The following is a 24215-nucleotide window of genomic DNA, read 5'->3' as shown; positions in this document are numbered from 1 at the left end:
AATACTTCAAAATTATGCACGAACCTTTTCCTTGCGACTTTCTACAAATGATATTCAATATAAATACAAATTCCTGTGTATTTTGTGACATATATTGAGAACACCTTTTTTCAATTGCAACTTTATTTATGCTTTTGAAAGACTTTCACAAGTGGATATTGCATAAGAAATTTATTCCGCTTTTAAGTTTTGATATAATAAAGTTGCCGTGATATGAGGTAGCAGGAATCTGTATCGTTGTCAAATGAAGTGTTGGGTCCTGCTGAAACTTAAGGTGGCAGCACATTTCTCAATAAGGTCTGACTCTGGGACTAGGATGGACCGAAGCCAAGAAGAAGAGTAGTTCCGTTTTGTTTACTGTGTTAAAACGACAAGGCTAGTGACCCGTCTGCTTCGGTGAAGTGCTGCCTCACTATTGAAACACCAGTGTTTAGTTCTCTTATTTTGAATGAAATGGTCGGAAGCTGTAAACTCACTCCCGGAAGTTTTCCTATTTTTATTTTTCCTGTTTTCTGGCTGTAGAAAGAGAAAAAGTCGTGCAGTTGTGCTTAGCTTAGGTTGGTCGTATGTTCGAATAAAACCTGTAGGGCGGCCGAACTGACCTCACATGGACCCGAACCGAATTATCCAAGCTCTGAAGGGCACAATCGACCCGAATCTGAGGTTAGCGGCGGAGAATGAGCTTAATCAGGTGGGGGAAGCAATGCTTATTTCTGCGTCTCTCTGCGTTATCAGGCCTGACAAAATAGTTGGTGAAACTGACCCGAGGCAGCTGGAACAAAAGATTCTGGCAGGCAGGTGGCCCTCGGCGGTGAGCCTGAGTGTTCGTTGAGCTGCTGTTCCACAGCTGTCTGGCCTGCTCTATAAACATCTTAGCACAGTTAGCAAGAAAGACTCTCGGGAAGGAGTGTTTTAATATCAGCCAGACAGTGTAAGGATACAGTCAATGAACTAAAGGATATTCTTTCATTGCTGTCTAATTTCTATGTACGATGTAAGACAAAGCTTAGTTACCAAAATTATTTTGGTGTTACGATATCCATGTGCATTGAAATAATCACCCTTGCCGATGTTGATGCGACTTTAGAACTTTAGTAATTCTCTTTGACATGCTGTCCGGGCTAAATCCTGATCAATGTTCTTCTCTTTTTTGTATCTATTTTTGAAATCTGACCACCATTTATAAACACAGTTAAGATTTGGGCCAGTAATCTGGTTTTTACTCCTTGTAATGTGTGCTTCATTATAATTTGGTGGTAATCCACAGATCAAATGAGATGGTTGCCGATAGATGTCTTGACCCCACTCTTTCTGCATGCTAATGCGTTCTCACTAAAACCAGGAAGATAGAGCACGTAAATCCAGTTTTAAAGTCCCTCCATTGGCTCCCGGTAGCTCAAAGAATAGATTTTAAAATACTGTTGTTAGTTTATAAATCACTGAATGGTTTAGCACCACAATACATTAAAGATCTGCTGCTGTTGTATCAACCTTCCAGAACTCTCAGGTTCTGGTTCTGGTTCTGCTCTGCATCCCCAGAACCAGAACCAAACGAGGAGAATCAGCATTCAGCATCTATGCACCACAAATCTGGAACAAACTTCCAGAAAACTGTAAAACAGCTGAAACACTGACTTCCTTTAAATCTCAACTAAAACCCCACTTGTTTAGAGTTTTATTTGAAAAGTAATCAATTGCAAATTTATTGACGGAATTTGACTTGGTGTTGTGTTTTTATTGTTGATTCTATGTTGCATTGTGTTTTTGTGTTTGATTTGATGTAAAGCTCTTTACATAACATGTAAAATGCCTTGCTGCTGAAATGTGCTATACAAATAAAATTTGATTGATTGATTGATAATGTTGTTGGGCAGAATTGTGAGGAAGCCCATACCCTTGTAGGAGAAGTATGAAATACAGGATGCACTATCAACAGCACACACAGCTAATTTATTGCATTCATGTAGATGGTCAGTGTGTATATGTGTATCACATACTTAGATATCACATGGCACCAGGATGCACTGAAGAAAGCAGGTGAGTCAGAGATGGCGGTGTAATTCTTTGGGTCTTGCCATCCCTGTGAATGTTGCTTTAACTTACCTACTCAAGCATTGTTTCAATCCAAGCATCACTCTTTATTAAAGCAATTCCTGATGTCTGAGGCCTTTTTCAGCATAGTAGGTACATCCTGTATGACACATCCTAGTGGAGCGCTGCATAAACAACCAAGATCCATAGCGGCTCCACCTCACAACTTACAAGACTTAAAGAATCTGTTGTGCTATATACTACAGCACACCTTCATGGTTCTAATGGGCTCCATACTGCCAGGTGATCAGGGCTGTTTTAGTAGCAAAAGGGTTTTATAACTTAACTGTAAAGTTATCCTCAACTTTCATCATTACCTGTCTGCAGGACTCCTTGGTCTTCACAATGTTGTTTGTTCTCTGATGTGCTGTAAGGAAAACTTCTGAAAGCAGACAAAGAACAGCTTGATTTAGATTTTAGATTAAATTAAACATTAATGGACAATCTCTCTTATGTTTACTACTGAATCGACAAGTGCAGAATTGAGTTGGAGGGGATTTTATTCCGAGATCTAAATATAAAGAGGGTGAATAAAATAGGTGGCACATTTCTGTTTTTAACATACATTTCTAACAAAACAGATTTATGAAAATGTCTATGATACAAAACACACTCCAAAAATGTATACAAATTAACAATAATAATAATCAATTACTTATTTAAGTAAAGTCTTTGTCTTGTGAAGGAACCTGTGAAGTTTCTCATCAAAGTCTTTTCAAATTTGAGAGAACGTCTCCTTTCTCAGGGTTTTCTGTCTCTCTGCCTTTTCCTGACCTTCTCTGTAATGTAGTCAGGACTTTCAGGTTAACTTGACAAACTTGATTTTTACTGCCTATCTGACAGTAATCATCTTTAAAAATGACCATGATAAACTTACAGAACCAGCTGGTAGAAGAGCAGCAGAATGTGCTACGCAGTTTTTGGAAGAAAAGAAAGCTGGCTTCCTATATAGGAGATATTTTCAACCAGATCAGTGCAGCATCCTCATTTCTTACATTATGGTTTGAAAGGACAAATGGTTTGTTTCATTCTTTGAAATATTAGATGGAAGATGGATAAAATGGTTAATTTTTAATCTGAGCTAAAAGTTCAAACAACCTTTCTTTCTGTGTTTCAGTCCTATAAGATCATCAACTTTGCTCCCACCCTGCTTCAGATCATTGTGTCAGAGCAGGTGGAGTTTCCTGTCCGCCAAGCAGGTAAGACTTTGAACTCTTCAGCTGTCTTTGGGGTCAATTGTTAAATTTTTCTCCAGTAATGAAAAGATTCAAACCTTCACACCAGTGGAGAAATTATTTGTTTTAACAAATTTTAATGTTTTGCTAACTACATGTGGAAATTACCTTTTGTAGCTACAATCTGGCACAGCACATCTCTGGTTAGTGTATGTTGTTCATTGTACCGTTTTTGAAAAATTCATTCACTCATGTTGTGCTCAATGGAAAGATATTTTTATTTTTTATATTCTTTTTTTATGCATGTCCATGGCAGCATGGACAGATGCAGCGGCTCGGAGCTCCTCCCGTTGTCAGTGTTTTTATGGTGCAAACAGTACGTAATTGAGGACTTTATACAAACGCACAACATAGTCCACAAGCCAGGCTTCTCACATTCATCCCAATGGGCAGGCGTAAGACGCGGCGACATGAGAGAAAACAAAAGCGGGGATGGAGAGCTGGCGCCTTGGTACAGTTACGGAGAGGGCCACACAAACTGCCTCTGCCCAGCATTTTTCTCTCAAATGCCGGGTCCCTAATAAATAAGATGGATGAGATGAAGCTTCAGTTGGCAGCAAACAGACTGGTAAACAACAGCTGCATTTTGCTAATCACGGAGACCTGACTCCATTCATCCATTCTGGACACGGCTATCGAGCTGGCAGGACACACAGCACATGGATATGTTCTGTTCTGTTGTGTTCTGTCACTGGCTTATTTGTCGGATGCATTGGACATTTTTGACGTGTCAAATGCTCAAAACGCTCCAAACCACGCCGCAACGGGCCCTCGATGTTCCACATAGACTTTGAATGTAAACCAGATGTGCCAGTGAGCCCACCATTACAACTGAAGGATCTGGATATCATCCATTCATCCATTCTTTTTACATCCTTATTCCTGGTGGGGTTGGGAGGGCCTATCTCCAGCAAGACACTTCGGGTGAGAGGCAGGGTCACCCTGGACAGGTCCTCAGTCCATCGCAACACAGAGACAGACAGGACAAACAACCATGTACACCCTCACAACTGAGGAGAATTTAGAGAGAGATCAGTCAACTTTACAGTCATGTTTTTGGACTGAGGGAGGAAGCCGGAGTACCCGGAGAGAACCCACTCATGCACAGGGAGAACTTGCAGACTCCATGCAGAAAGACCCTGGGCCAGCAATCAAACCAGGACTTTCTTGTTACGAGGCAACAGTGCTACCAACTGTGCCATTGTGGACCAACACCCCATCCACTACCGTCTCTGTGAGTTTATGGTTGTCATGGTTACTGCTGTATACATTCCACCTGTCGCTAACTCCAGCACAGCTCTTACCCATTTGAATAATCCCCTCAGTTGGGTTAGGGTTAGCAGAGCACTGAACAAGCACTTGCTTGTTCAGTGCTCTTATCTAGAGAACTATAGACACCGTGAAAGCTCAAACAGCGTGTTTCAGCAAAGTTATCCCACTTTTTTCCAACTGCGCCCTAATCAGATGCACATAGTGCATGTTTTTCCCCCCTGTATCTGGAGGAAAGGTACCTGATCAATCAATCAATAACATTTTATTTGTATAGCACATTTCAGCAGCAAGGCATTTCAAAGTGCTTTACATCAAATCAAACACAGAAACTCAATGCAACATAGAATCAATAATCAATGATGGTCTGAACAACACAGGTCAGATTCTTTTCAAATGCAACCCAGGCCACTTGGGTATCCGATTCAAATGCGACCATACGTCCAGGTCGCATTTATCCAAACTGAAGGTCACTGATACTTGACAAATGTCACTATTCTGCGTCCTGATACACACAAGCGGGAAACATAACAACAACCATGACGGACTATAATGAGGATTAAGTTGTTGATATGCTCACTCCAGCTGTACAACAACTTCAAATGTGTAAGCTTTGCTCCACTGTTAGCATCCATGTTTACTTCGGAAACAACTAGTCCTTCTTCTTTTTATGGCTGTTGGCAGAAGACTGAGAACGCTGACGTTATTGCGCCCTCTACTGCGGATGTGAGACACTTTCAGGTCGTTTGCCTGTTCACACTGCAGAACAGATACATATCGCATTTATTTGGAAGTGTGAACAGCCACAACAAAATAATCCGATTTGACAAAAAAAATCTGAATTGGGTAACTTCAAGCTGCAGTGTGAACGCAGCTTTAGTCTCTTAACTCATGTGTTGTTGTTTTCTTTGTTCATCCTAATTAAAAGAGTGGGGCTGTTTAGCAAATGTGACTGGCCATGACAAAGCCATAAACAGGTCTACATGGGCATGTTGAGTTATTCACATTTTCTGAAAGTGTGGAGTCTTAAGTGTTCTATTGTTAAACACATGGAAATAAAAAAATAAGTTGTTCTTTACTATCAAGTGTTGTGTGCTTTAGTAGCATACAGGGGTGGAAAATGAAAAATTTTTTGCCGGCCACTCGGGCATTTCACCAGCCACTGTGTTTGTTTTTTTTCTTCTTTCGATTACAAACCCCACAAGTACAAGCAAATTATATAAAATGTATGATTTATTCTTTACTCTATGAAAACCAATTTACTGACATTAAGTTTACCATACAGATCAGTGACGTGTGGAAAAATAATATATAATATATAATAATAAAATAATTTATATTACTATTTTCACCCTATAGTTTGTAGTATAAAGTACCTCTTTTTCATTTATCTTAACCAATTCTGATTACTCTTTCTTCAAAATCACTGAATTTTCATATTTTCCCATTCAAATGTTCAGAAGTGAAGCTGGTGAGACAGCGGCAAACTGAGCCTCACCTGGGATTGCGCAACCTCTTGCTAACTGCACTGGCTGCCATTCCATGGGAACATGTATGTACGTTGCCAATAAAATGGCTAAAAAAACATTTAATATATAAACTCATCTTCCACAATTTAGCTTATGTATATAATGTACAGTGTTTTTTCCTCACCAATTGTATGTTTTGTGTGATTCGAGGTGAGGCAGGCAGTTCTCTTACTTCATGGCAGGGGGCGCTCATGATCCCAGACATTGTGACTCCACAACTTGTGATGGTGGGGTGAGAGGTTGGAGAAGGAGTTAGCGATGGTGGCTAGCCACTTTAACCCAAAACAGCAGGAAGCACTGTTGAAGTATTTCACACTTTCACTTTATTTCACTTCGTCCATGAAAAGCTAGATCTCCATGGTACTAACATTATAGTCTCATGAGAAATGTAACGATAGTTTACTGATCTGCATCTCATCATCATCGATGATCTTCTCTACAACAACTTGGAAGAGGAATTCTCACTCTGTACAATAGTACAACGGAAAAAGGGCATAGGCGCCCCCTTGTGGTGATACCTACTCATCTCTAGGAACCAAGCAGTATAATGACTGTTACAAACTGCAGAGTAAGAGACAGTAACAGCGAGCTAGCCATACAGTAAAGTCAAGTGTAGCGATATATTTATAGTTTTCTCCTCTTGCCGCAGCAATCACTTATCGCAAATTGCAAAGTAAACATTAAGCCTAAAACCATGCCACTGCAACAAACTGAATGTTCTGGTCTTTGTGTGGGAAATACTTGAGTGGGGTTTTTTGTGCCGTTATCGTAGTTGCTATGGCAACGAGTCTGCGTATAGACAGATGTTGAGTTATTCACAGATTCTGAAAGTGAATAACTTACAGAATCTCTGATACAGAGGGCGAGAAGGAAGTGGTTTTGAGTTGTACTTTAATGGTTTTTCCCTTTGCTCTGGAGCACAGCACAAAATTAATAATATCTGCATGTCAAAGTTTGATTGAGTTAATGGAGTTATTCTACGGCGGCAGCGCTGCTATGCATGACATGCAAAAGAATAGTCTTTTTGCCCTCCAGCATTGTCTGCATGCGCAAAATTTCCTTATGTAAAGCAATAACATGCAGGGGGTCTATATTTGTAAATCTGATGATTAAGTCAGTGTCCTCACCAGCTATGAACCTCTCAGCACGTCACTGATACAGATGTACATATACAGAATAATTTAACATAAAGCACGGACACCTTAATAGGTGTTCATGCTCTATGGACACTTGTTATTTATTAATCACTTCAAAGTTAATTTGAAGTAATTATTAATGCAAACTTTTAACTACACAACCCTAACATTCTTGCAATTATATGTTGAACATTTCCAAATGTTGGCAACAACTCTCCCTGATAGTATTTACTAAAGATGTGTCTAGTCATTTTTAAAATATTTTTAAATAGTATCAATAACTGTTTTATAACTGTTTTATTTGTTTTTCCTTACTTAGTACCTTTTCTATTGAAATTAACAATTATTACTAAAATATCTCAGAACGTCTTCATTATTAATTCTACGGGCCAACATCATCATCATCATCATCATTCTTGCGTTACTCCAGAGTTTTTCTGTCTACATGGAGCTAGGTGTTAGCTTCCCCCTCACACACAGCTGCCTTCCTGCATGCATGGAACTTTTTCTTTATGAATATTTTCACTGCTTCTACCCAGGCAGCAGCAGCTAACCTGAACTCTTCCTCAATCTGTCCCTGGTCACGTCTTACCCTCCTCCAACAATATTGAAGCCTCTGAATAGCTAAGTCCCTCTCTTTGTCCGCTTCTGAATCGGACAGCTTTGGTGTGCTGTGGTGGCAGTGTCTTTTAAGACCTTTCCAAGCTGGAGAAACAAACTAGACTGGCTCAGTGGTCGATACAAGGCTGGACTCTGGCTACAGTGGCAGAGAGGAAAACATAACAGAAACTCCAGGCTATTATAGACAACGCCAGCCACCCTCAACACAGCAGCCAGGAAAGCAGGCTCAGTGGGAGATTGCTTCTAAAGTGCAAAGTGCAGGACCAACAGACAGAGAAACTCCTTTGTCCCTCGTGCAATTAAACTTTTTAACTTCTCACTGGAGGTTGGAAGGAAGGCTAACAGGAGTACAACAGAAAGAGAGGGACTGTGCGATTGAGCTGTTAATGTACTTTTAAAAAAAATTAATAAAGTTTCTATCCTTCTTATTCATGTACCATGACATTAAAAAGAAGTCTGCTGCTGGAACTGCTTTATACCAGATGGTTTTCTTTTAAAATGTGTACTTACTTTTTCTCCCTATCATTGATGTACATTTCAGTGTATCAGAACTTACTGCAAATGTAATGAAACGTCTTTATAGAGAGACGGTTCTCCAATGTTTTTGGTTGCTTTATTAAATCTCACTGTTTGTGTATTCTTAGCTGCCATCTACTTGAAGAATATGGTGAGTCAGTACTGGCAGGACAGGGAGCCATCTGTGGGAGAGGTGGTTTTTCCTTTCAACATTCATGAGAATGATCGACAGCAGATCCGAGACCACATAGTGGAGGGTATCATCCGTTGTCCAGAGTCCATACGGTACACATACACACACAACATCCCTTCATAACCCACACCATGCCTTAAATCAGTACCAGTTCTATCCCTATCTTTAGCCAGGATTTCAGAAATGGAGTTTGCCTCAATATATAACACATATAGACAATGGACAAGAGGCCAAAATTTTACATTTTGGTCCATTTCAGGATGGCAAAGTCTATCCATGTTGTTTGAAAAGACACATGTCTCTAGATAATATCGTTACTATTGTTTGTCTGCTACTCACTTACTGCCACATTTATTTTAACCCAGTAGTAACACTAGAGGAATTAACAACTGTAATATTCAACACACTCTAAGGCAGTGGTCTCAAACTGCATTTCTCAATGGCCAAATAAAGTTAAATAAAAACAAATGAATGCAAATATATAAGCTTAGAATTTTAAAAGTCAATGAATTTGTAGGACCAGTTATTTCAGTTTATAATTTTCAGTAGTCCCTTATGATCTTCAGCATGACTGTCTCTTGCACTCTACTTAATGCTGCAGTATGTAATGTTTCTAAAAAAGATATATTTATTTACTCATTTGTTAAAAGTATCACCATGTCCTGGCTGTACAAGACAGATAATCTGTGAAATAAATTAAGCTTGTCTGCCTTCTCCCTGTGGACCTGCTGTCATCTGAACAAATGCACTGCTTTGTCAGACACAACTAATCCCTCGCCTTTGCTCTCTGCTACGCTACACCTCAATGGAGCCTACCAGTTAGCATGTCCACCAATGACAGCAGAAAAACAGTTTTAACTGAACATTCAGTTTTTTTCTCCACCGCTAGCATATTTAGAAGCACAAACACGAGGTTGATTGACAGTACTAAGATCCCCCCTTCTAACTATGGTTATTTTTGACTGGGAGCAGTGTAATTCTTCAGACGGCCCACCTTCACCTTCAGGATGGAGGTGAGAGAACTTAATTTTTATATAGATTGCCTAATATTACAGTATTGTTGCATGGTGTTAATTTGAACAAATATATAAAACTGTATTTTTTGTAAAAGTTACATACTGTAACATGGAGAAGTGGCAGCATCCTGGGTGGAAAGGGTCTTTTGAGATGCTCTTTGCTTGCTTGAGTAGGTGAGCTGAGTAGATGTCTTTAATTCTGGGAAAATGGCATCTGGGTCTGCTGCTGTACACTTGGATTACCTACACTGTACAGCAGTAAGACAGTGTACATACCATTACCATTCTACCATTATTTCCATTCCAAAGAAACACTGTCCTATAGAAAACAACAATTATAGGTTGATGGCTTTAACTACTTTTGTCATAAAATACTTTTATAAATACAGGTGCTGGTCAAAATATAAGAATATTATGAAAGTTTATTTAAATCAGAAATTCTATTCAAAAAGTAAAATTTCTATATTATATTAATACAGACTGATATATTTCAAATGATTATTTCTTTTAGTGTTGATGTTTAGTACTGACACTTAATGAAAACTCCAAATTCAGTATCTCAGAAAATTTTAAAATTGTGAAAAGATTCAGTATTGAACCTTTGAGAAAAGGTCCACTAAGGTTCCACACACTCATCAGCTAATTACCTCAAAACACCTGAAAAGGCCTTTAAATTGTCTCTCAGTCTCTGTAGGTTACACAATCACGGGGATGACTGCTGACTTGACAGTTGTCCAAACGATGACCTTTGACACCTTGCACAAGAGGGCAAGACACAGAATGTCATTGCTAAAGAAGCTGGCTGTGCACAGAGCTCTGTGTCCAGCACATTCATAGAGAGGTGAATGAAGGAAAATGTATGGTAGAAAAAACAGTGTGTCAGCAATGGAGATAACTGCATCCTGAGAATTGTGAGACAAAACCATTTAAAAATGTGGGGAAGATTCAGAGAGTGGACTGCAATAGGAGTCGGGGCTTCAAGAACCACTACACACAGATTTTTGCAGGACATGGCTTTCAGCTGTTGCATTCCTTTTGTCAAGCCACTTCTGAACAAGAGACATCTTTGGAAGCATCTTGCCTCAGCTAAAGACAGAAAGGACTTTGGACTGCTACTGACTGGTCCAAAGTTATGTTCCCTGATGAAAGTAAATTTTGCATTTCCTTTGGAAATCAGGGTTCCAGAGTCTGGAGGAAGAGAGGAGAGGCACAGAATCTATGTTGCTTGTGGTCCAGTCAAAGTTTCCACAGTCCGTGATGGTTTGGGTTCCATGTATTCTGCTGGTGTTGGTCCACTGTGTTTTCTGAGGTCCAAGGTCAACATAGCTGTCTACCAGAAAATTTTAGAGCACTTCATGCTTCCTGCTGCTGACCAACTTTATGGACATGCATTCATTTTTCAATAGGAGTCAGTAATTGCACACAATGCCAAAGCACCAGTACTTGATTTAAGGACCATGGTATCCCTGTTCTTAATTGGCCAGCAAACTTGCCTGACATTAACTCCATAGAAAATCTATGGTGTATTGTGAAAAGGAAGATGTGATACACCAGACCCAACAATTCAGAAGAGCTGAAGGTCACTATCAGAGCAACCTGAGCTCTCATAACAGTGCCACAGACTGATGGAATCCATGCCACACCGCATTGCTGCAGTAATCTGGGCAAAAGGAGCTCCAACTAAGTACTGAGTGCTGTACCTACTTTTCATGTTCATACTTTTCAGTGAGCCAACATTTCTAAAAATCCTTTTATTGCATTGGTCTTAAGTAATATTCTAATTTTCTTAGATACAGAATTTGGGGGTTTCATTAGTTGTGAGTACTAACAAATGAATATAATATAATATAAGAGTCTCACTTTTTGAATGGAATTACTGATTTAAATAAACTTTTTGATATTTAATTTTTTTGACCAGCATCTGTAGATGGTATCTATCTTTAAATCTGAAATAAATCCAGAATTAGACCTACCAAAGTCTGCTTATAGGCAAATGCTGTAGCTCCTTTCCAATATGTTTTGGAACTATATTACACAGATTTTAGAAAATATTTCAAGAATATAAGTTCACAAGCTTTTTCATCATGGGAAAAGCTGAGGCTGTTATAGTTAACAGTCCTCATCATGGTTCTGCATGAAAATCTCCTTTGCTTGACATATGGATGGTATGGAAAGTATTCATTCCCCTTTGAATTTTTCATTCTCTTTCATTGGCTGTAGTTTTCTCTTTCAAGACAACAGTCATTTGCTACAATCAAAAAAGTTCATATTATTTTTTCATGACTGTACATTCAGCATCTCCTCTTGACAGAAAAAAAACAAGAAATGTAGAAGAAAAACTGAAATATCCCATGCTCGTTCAGACCCTTTGCACAGTATTGAGTAAAAGCATCGTTATGAGCTAGCACAGCCATCTCTTGGTAACAATGCAACAAGTTTCTCACACCTGGATTTGGGGATCCTTTGCCATTCTCCAGTTCCATCAGATTGGATGGTGAATGTTGGTGGAACCATTTTTTAAAGCTTTTATTGGTTCTAGTGGTCTTTATATAATAGTGAATTGACAGGAAAGTTTGTAATGAGAGAAGGGGGGAGACATGCGGCAAAGGTCACCAGGCCAGAAATGGAACCTGCAACAGCTACATCAAGGTATAAGGCCATTATTTAAGGCCACTGTGCTCTTTTGAACCTTAAGTGCTGCAAAAATTCTTTTGTAACCATGGCTAGATATATGCCTTGCCACAGTTCTGTCTCTAAGCTCCTTGGGCAGCTCCTTCAACCTCATGATTCTCATTTGCTCTGACATGCTTTTATACATTCTGAACTACTGACACTTGCTAAGTTTTGCAGTTTGTGCTGTTTAAAGAAATGCACTCTTGTACAAAAGTTGTTTAAACAAGTTTTTTTTGACTCCAACAAGCTTCTGTGGTTTGTTGGACATAGGGGTGGGTACCTTTGGCATTTGAATCGATTCGGTATCAATATCCAGTACCTGGGAATCAGTGTTGGTACTTAACGGTACCAATTTTTGGTTTTTTTGTGTGTGTTGTTTTTTTTTATAATAAACTATTTAACATATTTATTTCTAAATATATATAAAAAATAACAAATATATCAGGACAACATCCAACTCTTCACATTGTAACGTCACAACTGTGTGACAAATTTCTTTAAAGTGAAAACTCTTCAGAGCAACTAACGAAGTGTTTTGTCTTATTGAACAAATTAAAATCCAACTCCATGAACTCCTATATGTCATTCCCCTCACTTTTGCATTGTAAATGTTGCTGTCGCTATCAACAAATGTATTAAACATTTGTTCGTCCATGTTGCTGGCTACAGAGGAAGTGTCGCTGACTGATGCAGGCGTGTTAATTGAGGCTAATAGGAGTTGTAGGTCTGAGGCTGTCGAAAATTATGCACTCTTCAGCCTTGAGAAAAATCTTGTGCTTAACCAGGTTCTTTCTCAAGCTAGACATGTTTCAACTGCTGGCAACACAATTAACATTCAAACAAAGCAAATGTATAGCAAATGTATAACAAAAACATTTATTACACCAGTATTACACCATCCAAATCCACCAAGTCTATGGAACAGTCACAAAATGTCACCAAAATCACTCTGTCCCTCTAAAATCTTTCAGAAAATCTTAAAAATGCCCCGAATTGTATTTGCTGAATGTTGTGATATATATCATTTTGTGATCAGAGTACCGCATATTGTAGTTTCCCCACGTCTCAGTTTTGACCATATGGAACTTCAGAAAGGTTAGATATCCTCAGGGTTTCCTCCAGAAAACTTGCAAAGCCCAGGGTTCGGGGCACCTGAGGCCCACCTGTTTATGTATTAAAAACATTAACAAGACATTAAGTTGAGAGGAAATGTAAAATATCACTGAATAATTTTATGTTACAAGAAGACATTATTGGTGAAATGCTATTAAATTAAATTATTGGAGTAATACTGGAAAACAATATGGGACGACTGCGGGAAAATGAAATAAAATATTAGATTCTTGATTAATATGGATTGTTGTATGGTGTATTAAGATTGTTATATGTGCCCCTTTTTAACTTTGAGTCCCTGCCTCTTTAAAAGTCTCTTCATGGCCCTGCTGCTTGACTGTAAGTAGACAAAACATTTGATATGGCACAATTTGATGCATTGTTGCTGCAAAAATAATAAAAATTGTCATAATAAAAAATAATAAAACTACAAGGCGAGTGTGACATCTCCACAGTCTGAACCACTGGTCCACTAAAATATCGGCCAAACGGGAATACATACATAAACTTTATCAGTGCAGACACTGAGTCACTGCTGGTCAGCTTGTGTGAGTTGTAAACACACACCGTGCATAATTCCTTGTTCACAAAGAAAAAAAACATTTTGTCAGCCACCAGTTGTGCAAGTTCTTTGTATCATTGGTAGACTTCAACTATGAGAGACAAAATGAGAAAAAATATCTAGAAAATCACATTGTCCGATTTTAAAAAAAAATAATTTATTTGCAAATTATGGTGTAGTATAAGTATTTGGTCAATAACAAACGTTCATCTCAATACTTTATATATACTTTGTTTGCAGCGACAGAGGTCAAAATTATTCTGCAAGTCTTTGCACACACTGTTGCTTGTAAGTTGGCTCATTCCTCCATGCAGATCTCCTCTATAGCAGTGATGTTTTGGGGCTGTCGCTGGGCAACACAGACTTTCAACTCCCTCCAAAGGTTTTCTATGGGGTTGAGATCTGGAGACGGACTACGCCACTCCAGGACCTTGAAATGCTTATTACAAAGACATTCCTTTGTTGCCCTGGTGGTGTGTTTGGGATCATTGTCATACTGTAAGGCCCAGCAACGTTTCATCTTCAATGCCTTTGCTGATGGAGGGAGGCTTGCACTCAAAATCCCAAGTTACATAGCCCCATTCATTCTTTTGAATGGGGCCACATCATGTACACTGATGTTGCCACCCCCGTGCTTCACAGTAATTATGGTGTTCTTAGGATGTAACTCAGCATTTACTCTCCTCCAAGCATGACGAGTTGTGTTTCTAACAAATAGTTCTACTTTGGTTTCATCTGACCATATGACATTCTCCCAATGCTCTTCTGGAACAGCCAAATTCTCTCTAGTAAACTTCAGACGGGCCCTGATATGAAATGGGGAACACGTCTGGCACTGATGTCAGCACCGCACTGATAAAGTTTGTTACTCCCAGCCTTTCACTAGATCCTCCCCATGGAGTTCCCCTTGATTGAGGAAGATTATCAGTGGTCTTGTGGGTCTTCCATTTTCTAATTTTTGCTCCCACAGTTGATTTCTTCACACCAAGCTGCTTGCCTATTGCAGATCCAGTCTGTCCAGCCTGGTGCAGACCTACAATTTTGTTTCTGGTGTCCTTGAAAAGCTCTTTGGTTTTCACCATAGTGGAGTCCTGAGTGTGACTGAGGTTGTGGACAAGTGTCTTTAATACTGATAAGTTCAAACAGATACCATTACTGCACTTTGTAAGTGCACAATTGGCTATGCCTTTAAACAGTTTTGGACATTTGATGTAATGTCTTTGGAAGCTTCTCACAGTTTTATTGATAACATCTCAGTTAATTAGAGATGCACCTCTAGGTGTAATTTAAGGCACACCTTAAATGTACTTTATATTCCCGAGATGTTTCTTGTGTAATCTTATAGGAAAGTCGAAAGAAATCAGCCAACATATCAAGAAGAGAATTGTGGACTTTCACAAGTCTGGTTTGTATTTTTGTGCAATTTCTGGATGCCTGAAAGTTTCTCGTTCATCTGTATAAACAATTATTGCAAGTGCAAACAAGATGAGGTTGTCTATCCATTGTACAGACACTGGTTCTTTGTCCCAGAGATGATCATGGTTGATGCCTGAAATATGCACATCTGCTCAAGAACAAAAGCAAAGGACCAGGGGTCTTTATAAAGGATTCATACTAAAAGTGCACATATGCTTCATGTTACACAGATTTTTTTTTTTTGGGAGTACACCAAAACAAAATTCATATTTATAAAACAATGTAATATGGACACCAACATGCAATTTTCCTCTATAAATTACAACTATACCTAAAAGTTTGTGCCTAATGTTCTGCCTCAGGTTCTTCCCTGAACACACCCAACACTCAACCGTTGGTGGTCAATCCAAGGCCTTTCATGAACCACCTAATGGTTAACACCTCTAATTGAATAAAGATGGTGTGGTTCTGGTGGGTTGGTCTCTCCAATACTGGGACCAGTTCGGCTCATAAGGAATCTAAATCCCTAAAATTATAAACAGTCATCAGCATAGGTTAGAAGACCTTGGTGATCCCTGAAAACGTGTTCCCTCCTGATTCTCCCACTCAAAACGACATCCAGCAGCTCCAATGCATTGGAGTTAGATATTCACAGCGACCAGTGTGAATACTTCACACCTTGTCACAATTGTGTAGGATTCATACTAAAAATTCAGATTTGCAAAACTGAAAGGAATAAAACTATTGCAGGTCTCATCCTGTGGTCATTGGTCATCCTGTAGAAGAATGCAAAGATGATGGATGGATGGATGGATGGATGAATTGAATCGTATTGAATTGAATCTGACTAGGGTACTGTTTCTGCTGTGTACGTAATCTGATTTGGGCCTTTATTACAGACTAAATAGGACATCTTAGTTACCTATTTGGTATTAATAATGTTATTTTCTTTTCCTTTTCTCTATATGCCCAAAGAGCCCAGCTGACCATGTGTCTGAGAGCCATCATTAAGCACGACTTCCCAGGACGCTGGACCGGCATTGTAGACAAGCTCAGCATGTACCTGCAGTCTCAGAACAGCGGCACCTGGTACGGCAGCCTGCTGGCTCTCTACCAACTTGTCAAAACATACGAGTGAGTAACCTGATTAAATGCTATAGTCAGTTTCCCCTAAACCCAGATTTCTTAAGGACAACATAGGTCATTAGGACTACAGCATAGGTCATTAGCACATTGGGATCCTCAAAGATTCCCACAGTGCTCTCTGAGAGCTCCTATCTTGGCCTAATAATCTCTCCAGGAAGTTCTGGTTTCAGAGTGTTTCATTCAGTTGCTAAGAGCAACTCTAAGCAAGGATATGACAGAAATGTCCATCTTTGTGAGAAGGTGTGGTTGACCTTGTTATTATATGTGATGCTGTCTTCTATAGATTGGGATTGCTTCTTCTTCTTCTTCTTCTTCTTCTTCTTGTTTAAAAGTGGTTGGCAAACAACTAAATGCTGTATGGAGCATTATCACCACCAGCTAGAGGGGACCAAATACTCCACCCCTTTCACCCTTCACACAGCATCAGCATGTTTGCTGATTACTTCGTCATTATTTAGATTTGTTGTGGGCTCTTGCATCTGGAAATTTGACTATGTCATCTATTTGATATCAATGTGGATGCTCGGCTGTCAATCACTCCGATTGTCAAGCATTTGTATTGGTCAGCTTGGACACAAAGCGTACTCAATGTTGAGCTCAATTCAAACGTCCCTGTTCACTCTCAGAGTGTTGTAATTGCACACGGCATCGCTTAGGATTTGTTGCACAGTGCTTGCACAGTGTGAAGGAAAGAGGAGATTAGCTGCACACGCAGGCTGTAAAGTGAGATACAGGTGATCGGTTTGTGTAATCGGCAACAAGAGACCATGATCGCCAATCACTGATCATACACTTTTTCACAGAAATCGGCACACCTCTAGATTATGTAGCATCATTGTGTACTATCAGAAGGATCTTACATATGGACGTAGTTTGTGCAGCTCAACAGCTTTCTTTATCGCAGCACAGTGGCCCATCGCCCCGGTCAGGGATGGAGCCCCATCTGCCCATGGCCATGGGAAAGCAGGCCAACCTCAGCTCCATTAGCCATTGTGAGATCTCTTGCGTGAGATGTCTCATGACTTCAGGAGACCCTAGTTTCTCTGAGTCTCCTTGAGGCTATGTATTATTGATGCTTCAGGAGCAGAGTTGTTAGGAGTTAATCGGTCATACATCTCTGAACATACATGAGCTAATAAAGTTAGGTGATGGGGTAAAATCAGTTGATCAAAACAACTAACCAAAACAACTAACCCTACCCTATAAACATTAACTTAAAGCAATAACTTAATAAAAATAAAATGCTTGTTAGTAAAATGTTTTAAATGCACAGCAATAGTGAGTAAAAAACTATGTAAGACCAGTAATAAAGTGACTGTATTTATTTGATGGGAAGTAGCAGTTCCAGCAGGTGCCACTGCTTCAGATTTCAGAAGGAGTCTGAGGTTAACTGATCTCTCTGCTGTATATGTGGGCTTCAGGTACAGGAAGGCAGATGAGAGGGAGCCACTACTGGCAGCCATGCAGATTTTTCTTCCTAGGATTCAACAGCTCATCAGCCAGCTGCTTTCTGATGCGACCATTTTTTCTGTCCTCATCCAGAAGCAGGTCCTCAAGATCTTCCATGCTCTTGTCCAGGTAGGATTATGTTGGTTTCTTTGTTCAGTCCATTGAGATGGTCCACCTCAGGGCTCATGCTATCTCTAATGCATGTTTTCACACCTGATAGTCCGGTAGACTCGGTTTGATTGGGGATCAGACTTGCAACATTTGTTACATTTTCAGGACTCTAGTTTGCATTCACACTACACTGTGTCTAACGACTCAAACTAACTGAAAAAACTGTTCCCCCCACTGCCTGTGGTGGCGCTGCACCAAGAACTACTGAAGGAATCGACACAAATTCTCTGAAGAAGACATAGAGCAGAGGCCCTTTTTGGTGCTCCTGGGTCTAGTATTGAGAGTAGCATCTGGTTCATTATACCAAACAAGCTTGTCCTTCGCGTCTCCTGAACTCCAACTTGTCCTTAGCATGTCACGTATTTTGATGTATTGATGCAAAGTCTTTTTTACTTTGGTGCGGTACTGTGCAACTTATGAGGGAATCCCAGTACCTCCATTTTGACACTTCTTAGTTTAAAGACGTGTGTGGTTGCAAGTAGCTGTGATATATTTTCTTCTGACCATATTTGTATGAGGGCTTTTGTCATACAAATATGATAAAAGCACTCTATGTCTGACTACAAGCCATTTTTTCCGCAAATGGTAAAAATGCTCGTTTGTTATGGTTGTATTGACACATAATGCCCTGTGCTGTAGCTCACTTCCTGCTTTTGGAACGATTTCTAGTCAGGTGGCATTCAGATATATTTTCAGTCGTGCAAAAGTTCACTTCAACCGGATCGAGACCTAGATTTTTCGGCAGATCAGAGTTCATTTTTTTAGTCCGTTTTGGAATTCAAATTTGAATTCTCACCTCCCAAAGAAAATCTGACTTTCTAGATAAACAAATTAGAGTCTGATTCAAGATGCTAATTCTGGGCTGGTGTGAATGCACCCTTAATCCCCAGAAAAGTTAAACATTTTATCTGCAACAAAAAAACAATTGCAACATATTCATCTTTTCAGATTTTCATCAGATTTATAGCAATAATGTTACTAATAATGCATAATAATAATGCACGTGATGTCATCAGTTCCATTGTTGCTAGCATACAGACACAACACCCCATGCCTTTGTGGCAATATCTGATTTTAATCATGCCTCACTCTCTTCAGTACTGCCAACATTTCACCAGTTTGCCAGCTGCTGCACCCTATAAAACAATGTATGTATGTGTATGTTTCCAAAAAAAGACTTCCTCTGGGGATATCTGACCATAATCTTGTTTTTCTCTGCACTGAATACAAACCCCTGGTGAATAGGCTACGTATTAGGAAGATGGCTGTTAGGAAATGGTAATAGGAAGCACAAGAGACCCTCCGAGCTTTGAAGCAACCCATTGGAGTATGCTCTGCCAGCCTCATGGAGATGGCATCAGTGTTATGACTGAGTGTGGTAACTGCTGGTAGCCGTAAGCCGCTGAGACTATATACACATTTATAGTTGCAGTTGAGGAGAGAGGAGTAGAGAGAGACAGCAGGTCTGCAGATCCCGTGTCATATTAAGACTGAGGAAACAACCAAACAAGCCACCACTTCCGAGCCTAAATCTCTCCAACTCCAGATTTCTGGTGTGAAAGAGATCTTTCCTGACAACAGCCATCACCGTCATGAATAACCTTTTGAATAATCTGAATTAATGAACTACAACAACATTTAATTTCCATTTGGTATTAATAAAGTATTTTTGAATTGAAGTTGAATTTGAATGAACTCAGTTTGTGGAAAAAATGGTTTCAGTTTATTTTTACAAGATTTGTTTTACAGTAATTTGTCAAAAATGATTAATCAGATATTTTCAGTGGGATTAAACTGGAATGTCTGCTAGTAACTTATAAAAATGAATTACCTTTGGTACCGCAGAAAATTTGGGTTTTGTAATGAGGTACCAGTATTAACCTTGATGCTGTCCCACAGTACTCGCTGCCCCTTCAGCTGATCAACCACACTGTGATGACGCAGTGGATGGAAATTCTGCGATCCATTGTGGACAGAGACGTACCTGCAGTAAGACAAAGAAAGAAGTTTAAGCTGTCTCTTTAAATTGTAAATTATACAATATTTATATTGGTGATACTTGACAAAATCACAGTAAATCTTCTGAATGATTGGTTGCGGTTGCAATGGAACAATGTGGAGTAGTTCAATGAGTGTGAATAAGGCACTGCAGAAGTTAAATGTTCAAGTAAGAACTCGAATATCTATTTTCATGCCAGTCACCTGTAAAAAAAACTAAAGCAATTTGTTTTGTTAATGGTGTCTTTTTTTGTAACAGTAAACAGGACATTTGATCATGATTCTCTCACAAGAATAATTTTACACATAAACAGTCTTCATTAATTTTTGCTACCTATGGCAGAAAAACTCATGCAATGAAGAGTTTTTAGTCTTCCATCTTGAACTTACAGTGGGCTGTGTTTGTTAGGAGACTTTGGAAGTTGATGAGGATGACCGTCCAGAGCTGGCTTGGTGGAAGTGTAAGAAATGGGCTTTGCGCATCATCACTAGACTGTTTGAGCGGTAAATCTCAGAGCAGAAAAGTAGAGTTAGAGTTCACACAAAATATGAAGCAACTGTCATCCTCACTTGTTTGATTTTAACCACAGGTATGGAAGCCCCGGCAATGTGACCAAGGAGTACCAGGATTTTGCAGACTTTTTTCTGAAGACCTATGCTGTAGGCATACAACAGGTTAGCTTGTGTCACTGAGATGCTCTAACACTTCATAGACCCATGAGATATTTTGTGCCACAAGGTTTTTCATTTTCTACCCTTTTTGCTGTGTTACATAAACTACAATGGTTTTGGTTTTCTCTTATCATGCAGGTCCTGCTGAAAGTGGTTGACCAGCACCGACGGGGTCAGTATGTTACTGCTCGGGTTTTGCAACAGTGCTTCACCTACCTCAACCAGGGCCTTTCGCATTCACTGACATGGAAACTGATGAAACCACATATGCAGGTACATGTACCTTACTCATAGGATGTTTTTTTAATTATATAATAGAATATACTTTATTGATGTAAATATTAGTAAATACAAATATAACCATAAGCAATATAAATGTATTTTTAAAAATATACATATGTGATAATATAATTTAAATATGATTAAGTATAATTAAGTATCAGTGTTGCAACCCCATGGACATGTCCCATTAATCTAGGCTAATGTGATGCTAAGATTGAAGTAATAAAACATGGCAAAATCATGACTGATAACAATGAGTAAAAGCATGCCAAATTCAATATGATTTTGAATAACGCCAATCAAACATGATAAACACATTGCCAATTAAAAGTAAAAGAAGAAACAAAGAAGTAAAATAGCACCTGTGAATTTGTTAATGCTCATTTTAAGTAGATGCTGTCGTTTGTCGTGTAAAAATAAAACCCCTTTCCATTAGTATTATTTCCCTCCTTTTATTTAATTCCAAATTATTTGTAAACAGTTAAGACTTCCTGCCTTATGAATTTTTCAGATTTGTAGTGTACTCCAAGTACATCTGTCCTGTTTTTTTTATCCCCATTATAAAAAAATAACTTCCAAGCATAAAAATTGTACTAAAATTATTTTCCAAATTTCATTATGATGAACAGAATTTGAAGCATTTATTAATAAAAAAATAAAATAAAATTCTAGAATTTAAAAACTTTTTTTGGTAGTAATGTTTTAATGAAAAATCTTTAGTAAAATCCTCTTACTGTGCAGGCAGATGATTCTGCTGAAAATTAAATTTCATGTCAAAATATAATTCATTTTTGGGGGGTGCCGAGGTAGTACAGGGGTTAAGCAAAACCCACATACGGCCTTAGTCCCCAACGCAGCTGTCACAGGTTCGATTCCCAGCCTGGCGACCTTTGGTGCACGTTTTTCCCCTTTTCTCATTATCCACTTTCCTGTCAATTCAGAGCCAATTAATATATATATATATATATATATATATATATATATATATAAAATTCATTTAATTATTGGCATTTTAGAAGTGTTTTTGCAGTATCTGCCTGTCTAAATAAATTTACCCAATGCAGCAGGGCCGGCCCAAGCCTCCATCTTGAAGAAATTGATAGTTCTATTTCATCCCTACTGACCGCCAGAGGCGGTGCTTCAAGCACTGAATGATCATTCTTGTGCATGCGCAGGTTGAGTACTAATGACAACAAAGTCACCTGTGACCTGCCTGGGACCCACGTAACTCTGTATAGTCACGTGGCACCCGGCATTCAATCCCTATGTTCTTCTTGCGCGCAGGTGTGTTGAGTACAGGTGTGTGGTCGTGTGAAGCTGGTTGCTTGTGTGTGTACCACTATTTTCCTAGCTGCTTATTGCTGGTAGCCCCGTGACCGGGTTTGGTCGGAGCTGCAGGTAAGTCTCGCCCTCCAGGGGCTGCACAAGCTCCTTTCACCTTACCAGATCTGTGGTCGCCGCGGCGACTGCTAAGTTTTTGTTCTTTTCTCAGCAGTAGTTTACTGTTCGCTTTGATTTGCCACGTTAATTTTTGTGGCTCTTTTGACTCACGGTAGCGTTTCTGCTCGCGCTGAGTTCGTTTTCAGTTTGTTTATCTAAACTCACCAGTAGCGTCTCTGCTCGCGTTGAGTTGTTTACCTAAACTCACCAGTAGCGTTTCTGCTTGCGTTGGGTTCTTCTATAGTTTGTTTGCCTAAACTCACCAGTAGCGTTTCTGCTCGCGTTGAGTTCTACAGTTTGTTTATCTACACTCACCAGTAGCGTTTTCTGCTCTTGCTGAGTCCATTTTACTTTGCTGTTATTTATCTGACTCACCAGTGGCGTCTCTGCTCGTGCTGAGTTCATCTTTGGTTGGTAATCGATTTGCTAGTGGCGTTTCTGCTCACGCTGAGTTTGGAGCCTCTACGGGGGTTTTCCTACAACGGAGTTGCCAGCGGCATTTTCTGCTCGTGTTGACTTCTTGTTGGTGGCGGGCTATTCACGCCTTTCAGCAGTATGATGCTGGATAATTTATGCTGCTCGACCTGTCTGGCTCCACTTCAGCCCGACGACGGGCATGACTTGTGTCCCTCCTGCCTCGGTGTGGAACATCTCCGGGAGGGACTGTCGGATAACGCTTGCCCCAACTGTTGCGTCATGCCCCGGTCAGTCAGACTGGATCGGTTGGCTGCGCTGGAGCAGCCTACCGACTGGGCGGGCGCTGCGCCGCGTAGTCAGTTGCCGATGGGGAAAGCGATGTGCAAACGATCTACTGTGGCTGCACCTTCGGTACCGGCAAAGCGAGCCAGACAGACCGATGCAGGGAGGTTGTCCACGAGAGTGGATCATCTCACTACTGAGCTGGCCCAAATGAAAGCCCTCCTCCAGTCCTTTCAGACTGCTGGTGATCACGGCGCGGCTCTCCTCCCCAAGCAGGATGAAATGTCAGTCAATGATGACGATGCTGTTTCTGTGGCGGCCTCTGGCACCCATTTCTGTGTGGACCTTCCGGAGCTGGGCTCTGCGGCCTCTTGGTCGGACTCCATTGCCTCCCAGGAGGATACGGGGGAGTCTGTGACATCTGCTATTCGAACGGCTCTTGCCCGTTTACAGATTAGTGTTCCTCAGGCCCAGCCTACGGCTTCCAGCGTCTTCTTTAAGCGCAGTAGATCAGAGACTGCCTTTGTGGTTCCTCCCTCGGCAGAGTATGTGCGGTAACTACATTCTTGCTGGTCAGACACCAAGGCGCTGTCACATCTGACAACGGATGGCAGGGTCCTGGCAGCTATGCAGGAGGCACCCAGGGTTGGCTTGGAGCAGATGCCAGCGGTGGAACCGGGCATTGCCTCTCTTATTATCCCACCTGATGAGGCTTTGCGGCCCAATGCCCGTTGTCCACGCCCTCAGTGCCGTATTACCGACAACCTTCTCTGCAAGGCCTATGACTCTGGGGCCCGCATGGGCTGGATTGGGAACTCTCTCTCCCATCTTATGCCTGCCCTGTCTTCCTCCTTGAAATCTGTTCCACTGGACCATGCCACGCAAGGCCTGGTTGATGCATCTCTGCAGGCCTTTGCTCTAATGACGAGGGAACTCGGACGCACACTCTCCACACTGGTTCCACCACTTACTGAGCCTTGTAGGAGGA

General features: G+C 40.2%; 1 protein-coding gene across 4 annotated transcripts in view; it reads left to right on the top strand.

The window, feature by feature from the left end:
• Positions 1–328: 328 nt before the first annotated feature.
• Positions 329–24215, top strand: part of ipo8 (importin 8) — a 46560-nt gene continuing 22673 nt past the window's right edge. For 3 of the 4 annotated variants that reach the window (XM_044107559.1, XM_044107560.1, XM_044107558.1), the window contains exons 1-9: positions 329–691; positions 3209–3290; positions 8526–8682; positions 16346–16504; positions 17938–18094; positions 20036–20125; positions 20544–20638; positions 20725–20809; positions 20945–21079. In XM_044107559.1, coding sequence (XP_043963494.1) covers positions 608–691; positions 3209–3290; positions 8526–8682; positions 16346–16504; positions 17938–18094; positions 20036–20125; positions 20544–20638; positions 20725–20809; positions 20945–21079 — 1044 coding nt within the window. In that variant the 5' untranslated portion in view covers positions 329–607. The remainder of the gene's footprint in view (positions 692–3208; positions 3291–8525; positions 8683–16345; positions 16505–17937; positions 18095–20035; positions 20126–20543; positions 20639–20724; positions 20810–20944; positions 21080–24215) is intronic. The other variant, XM_044107561.1, reaches the window with a different exon arrangement.

The sequence above is a fragment of the Gambusia affinis genome, linkage group LG23 (assembly GCF_019740435.1).
Source record: "Gambusia affinis linkage group LG23, SWU_Gaff_1.0, whole genome shotgun sequence".
NCBI lineage: Eukaryota > Metazoa > Chordata > Actinopteri > Cyprinodontiformes > Poeciliidae > Gambusia > Gambusia affinis.
This window is presented reverse-complemented; position numbering and strand designations above follow the sequence as displayed.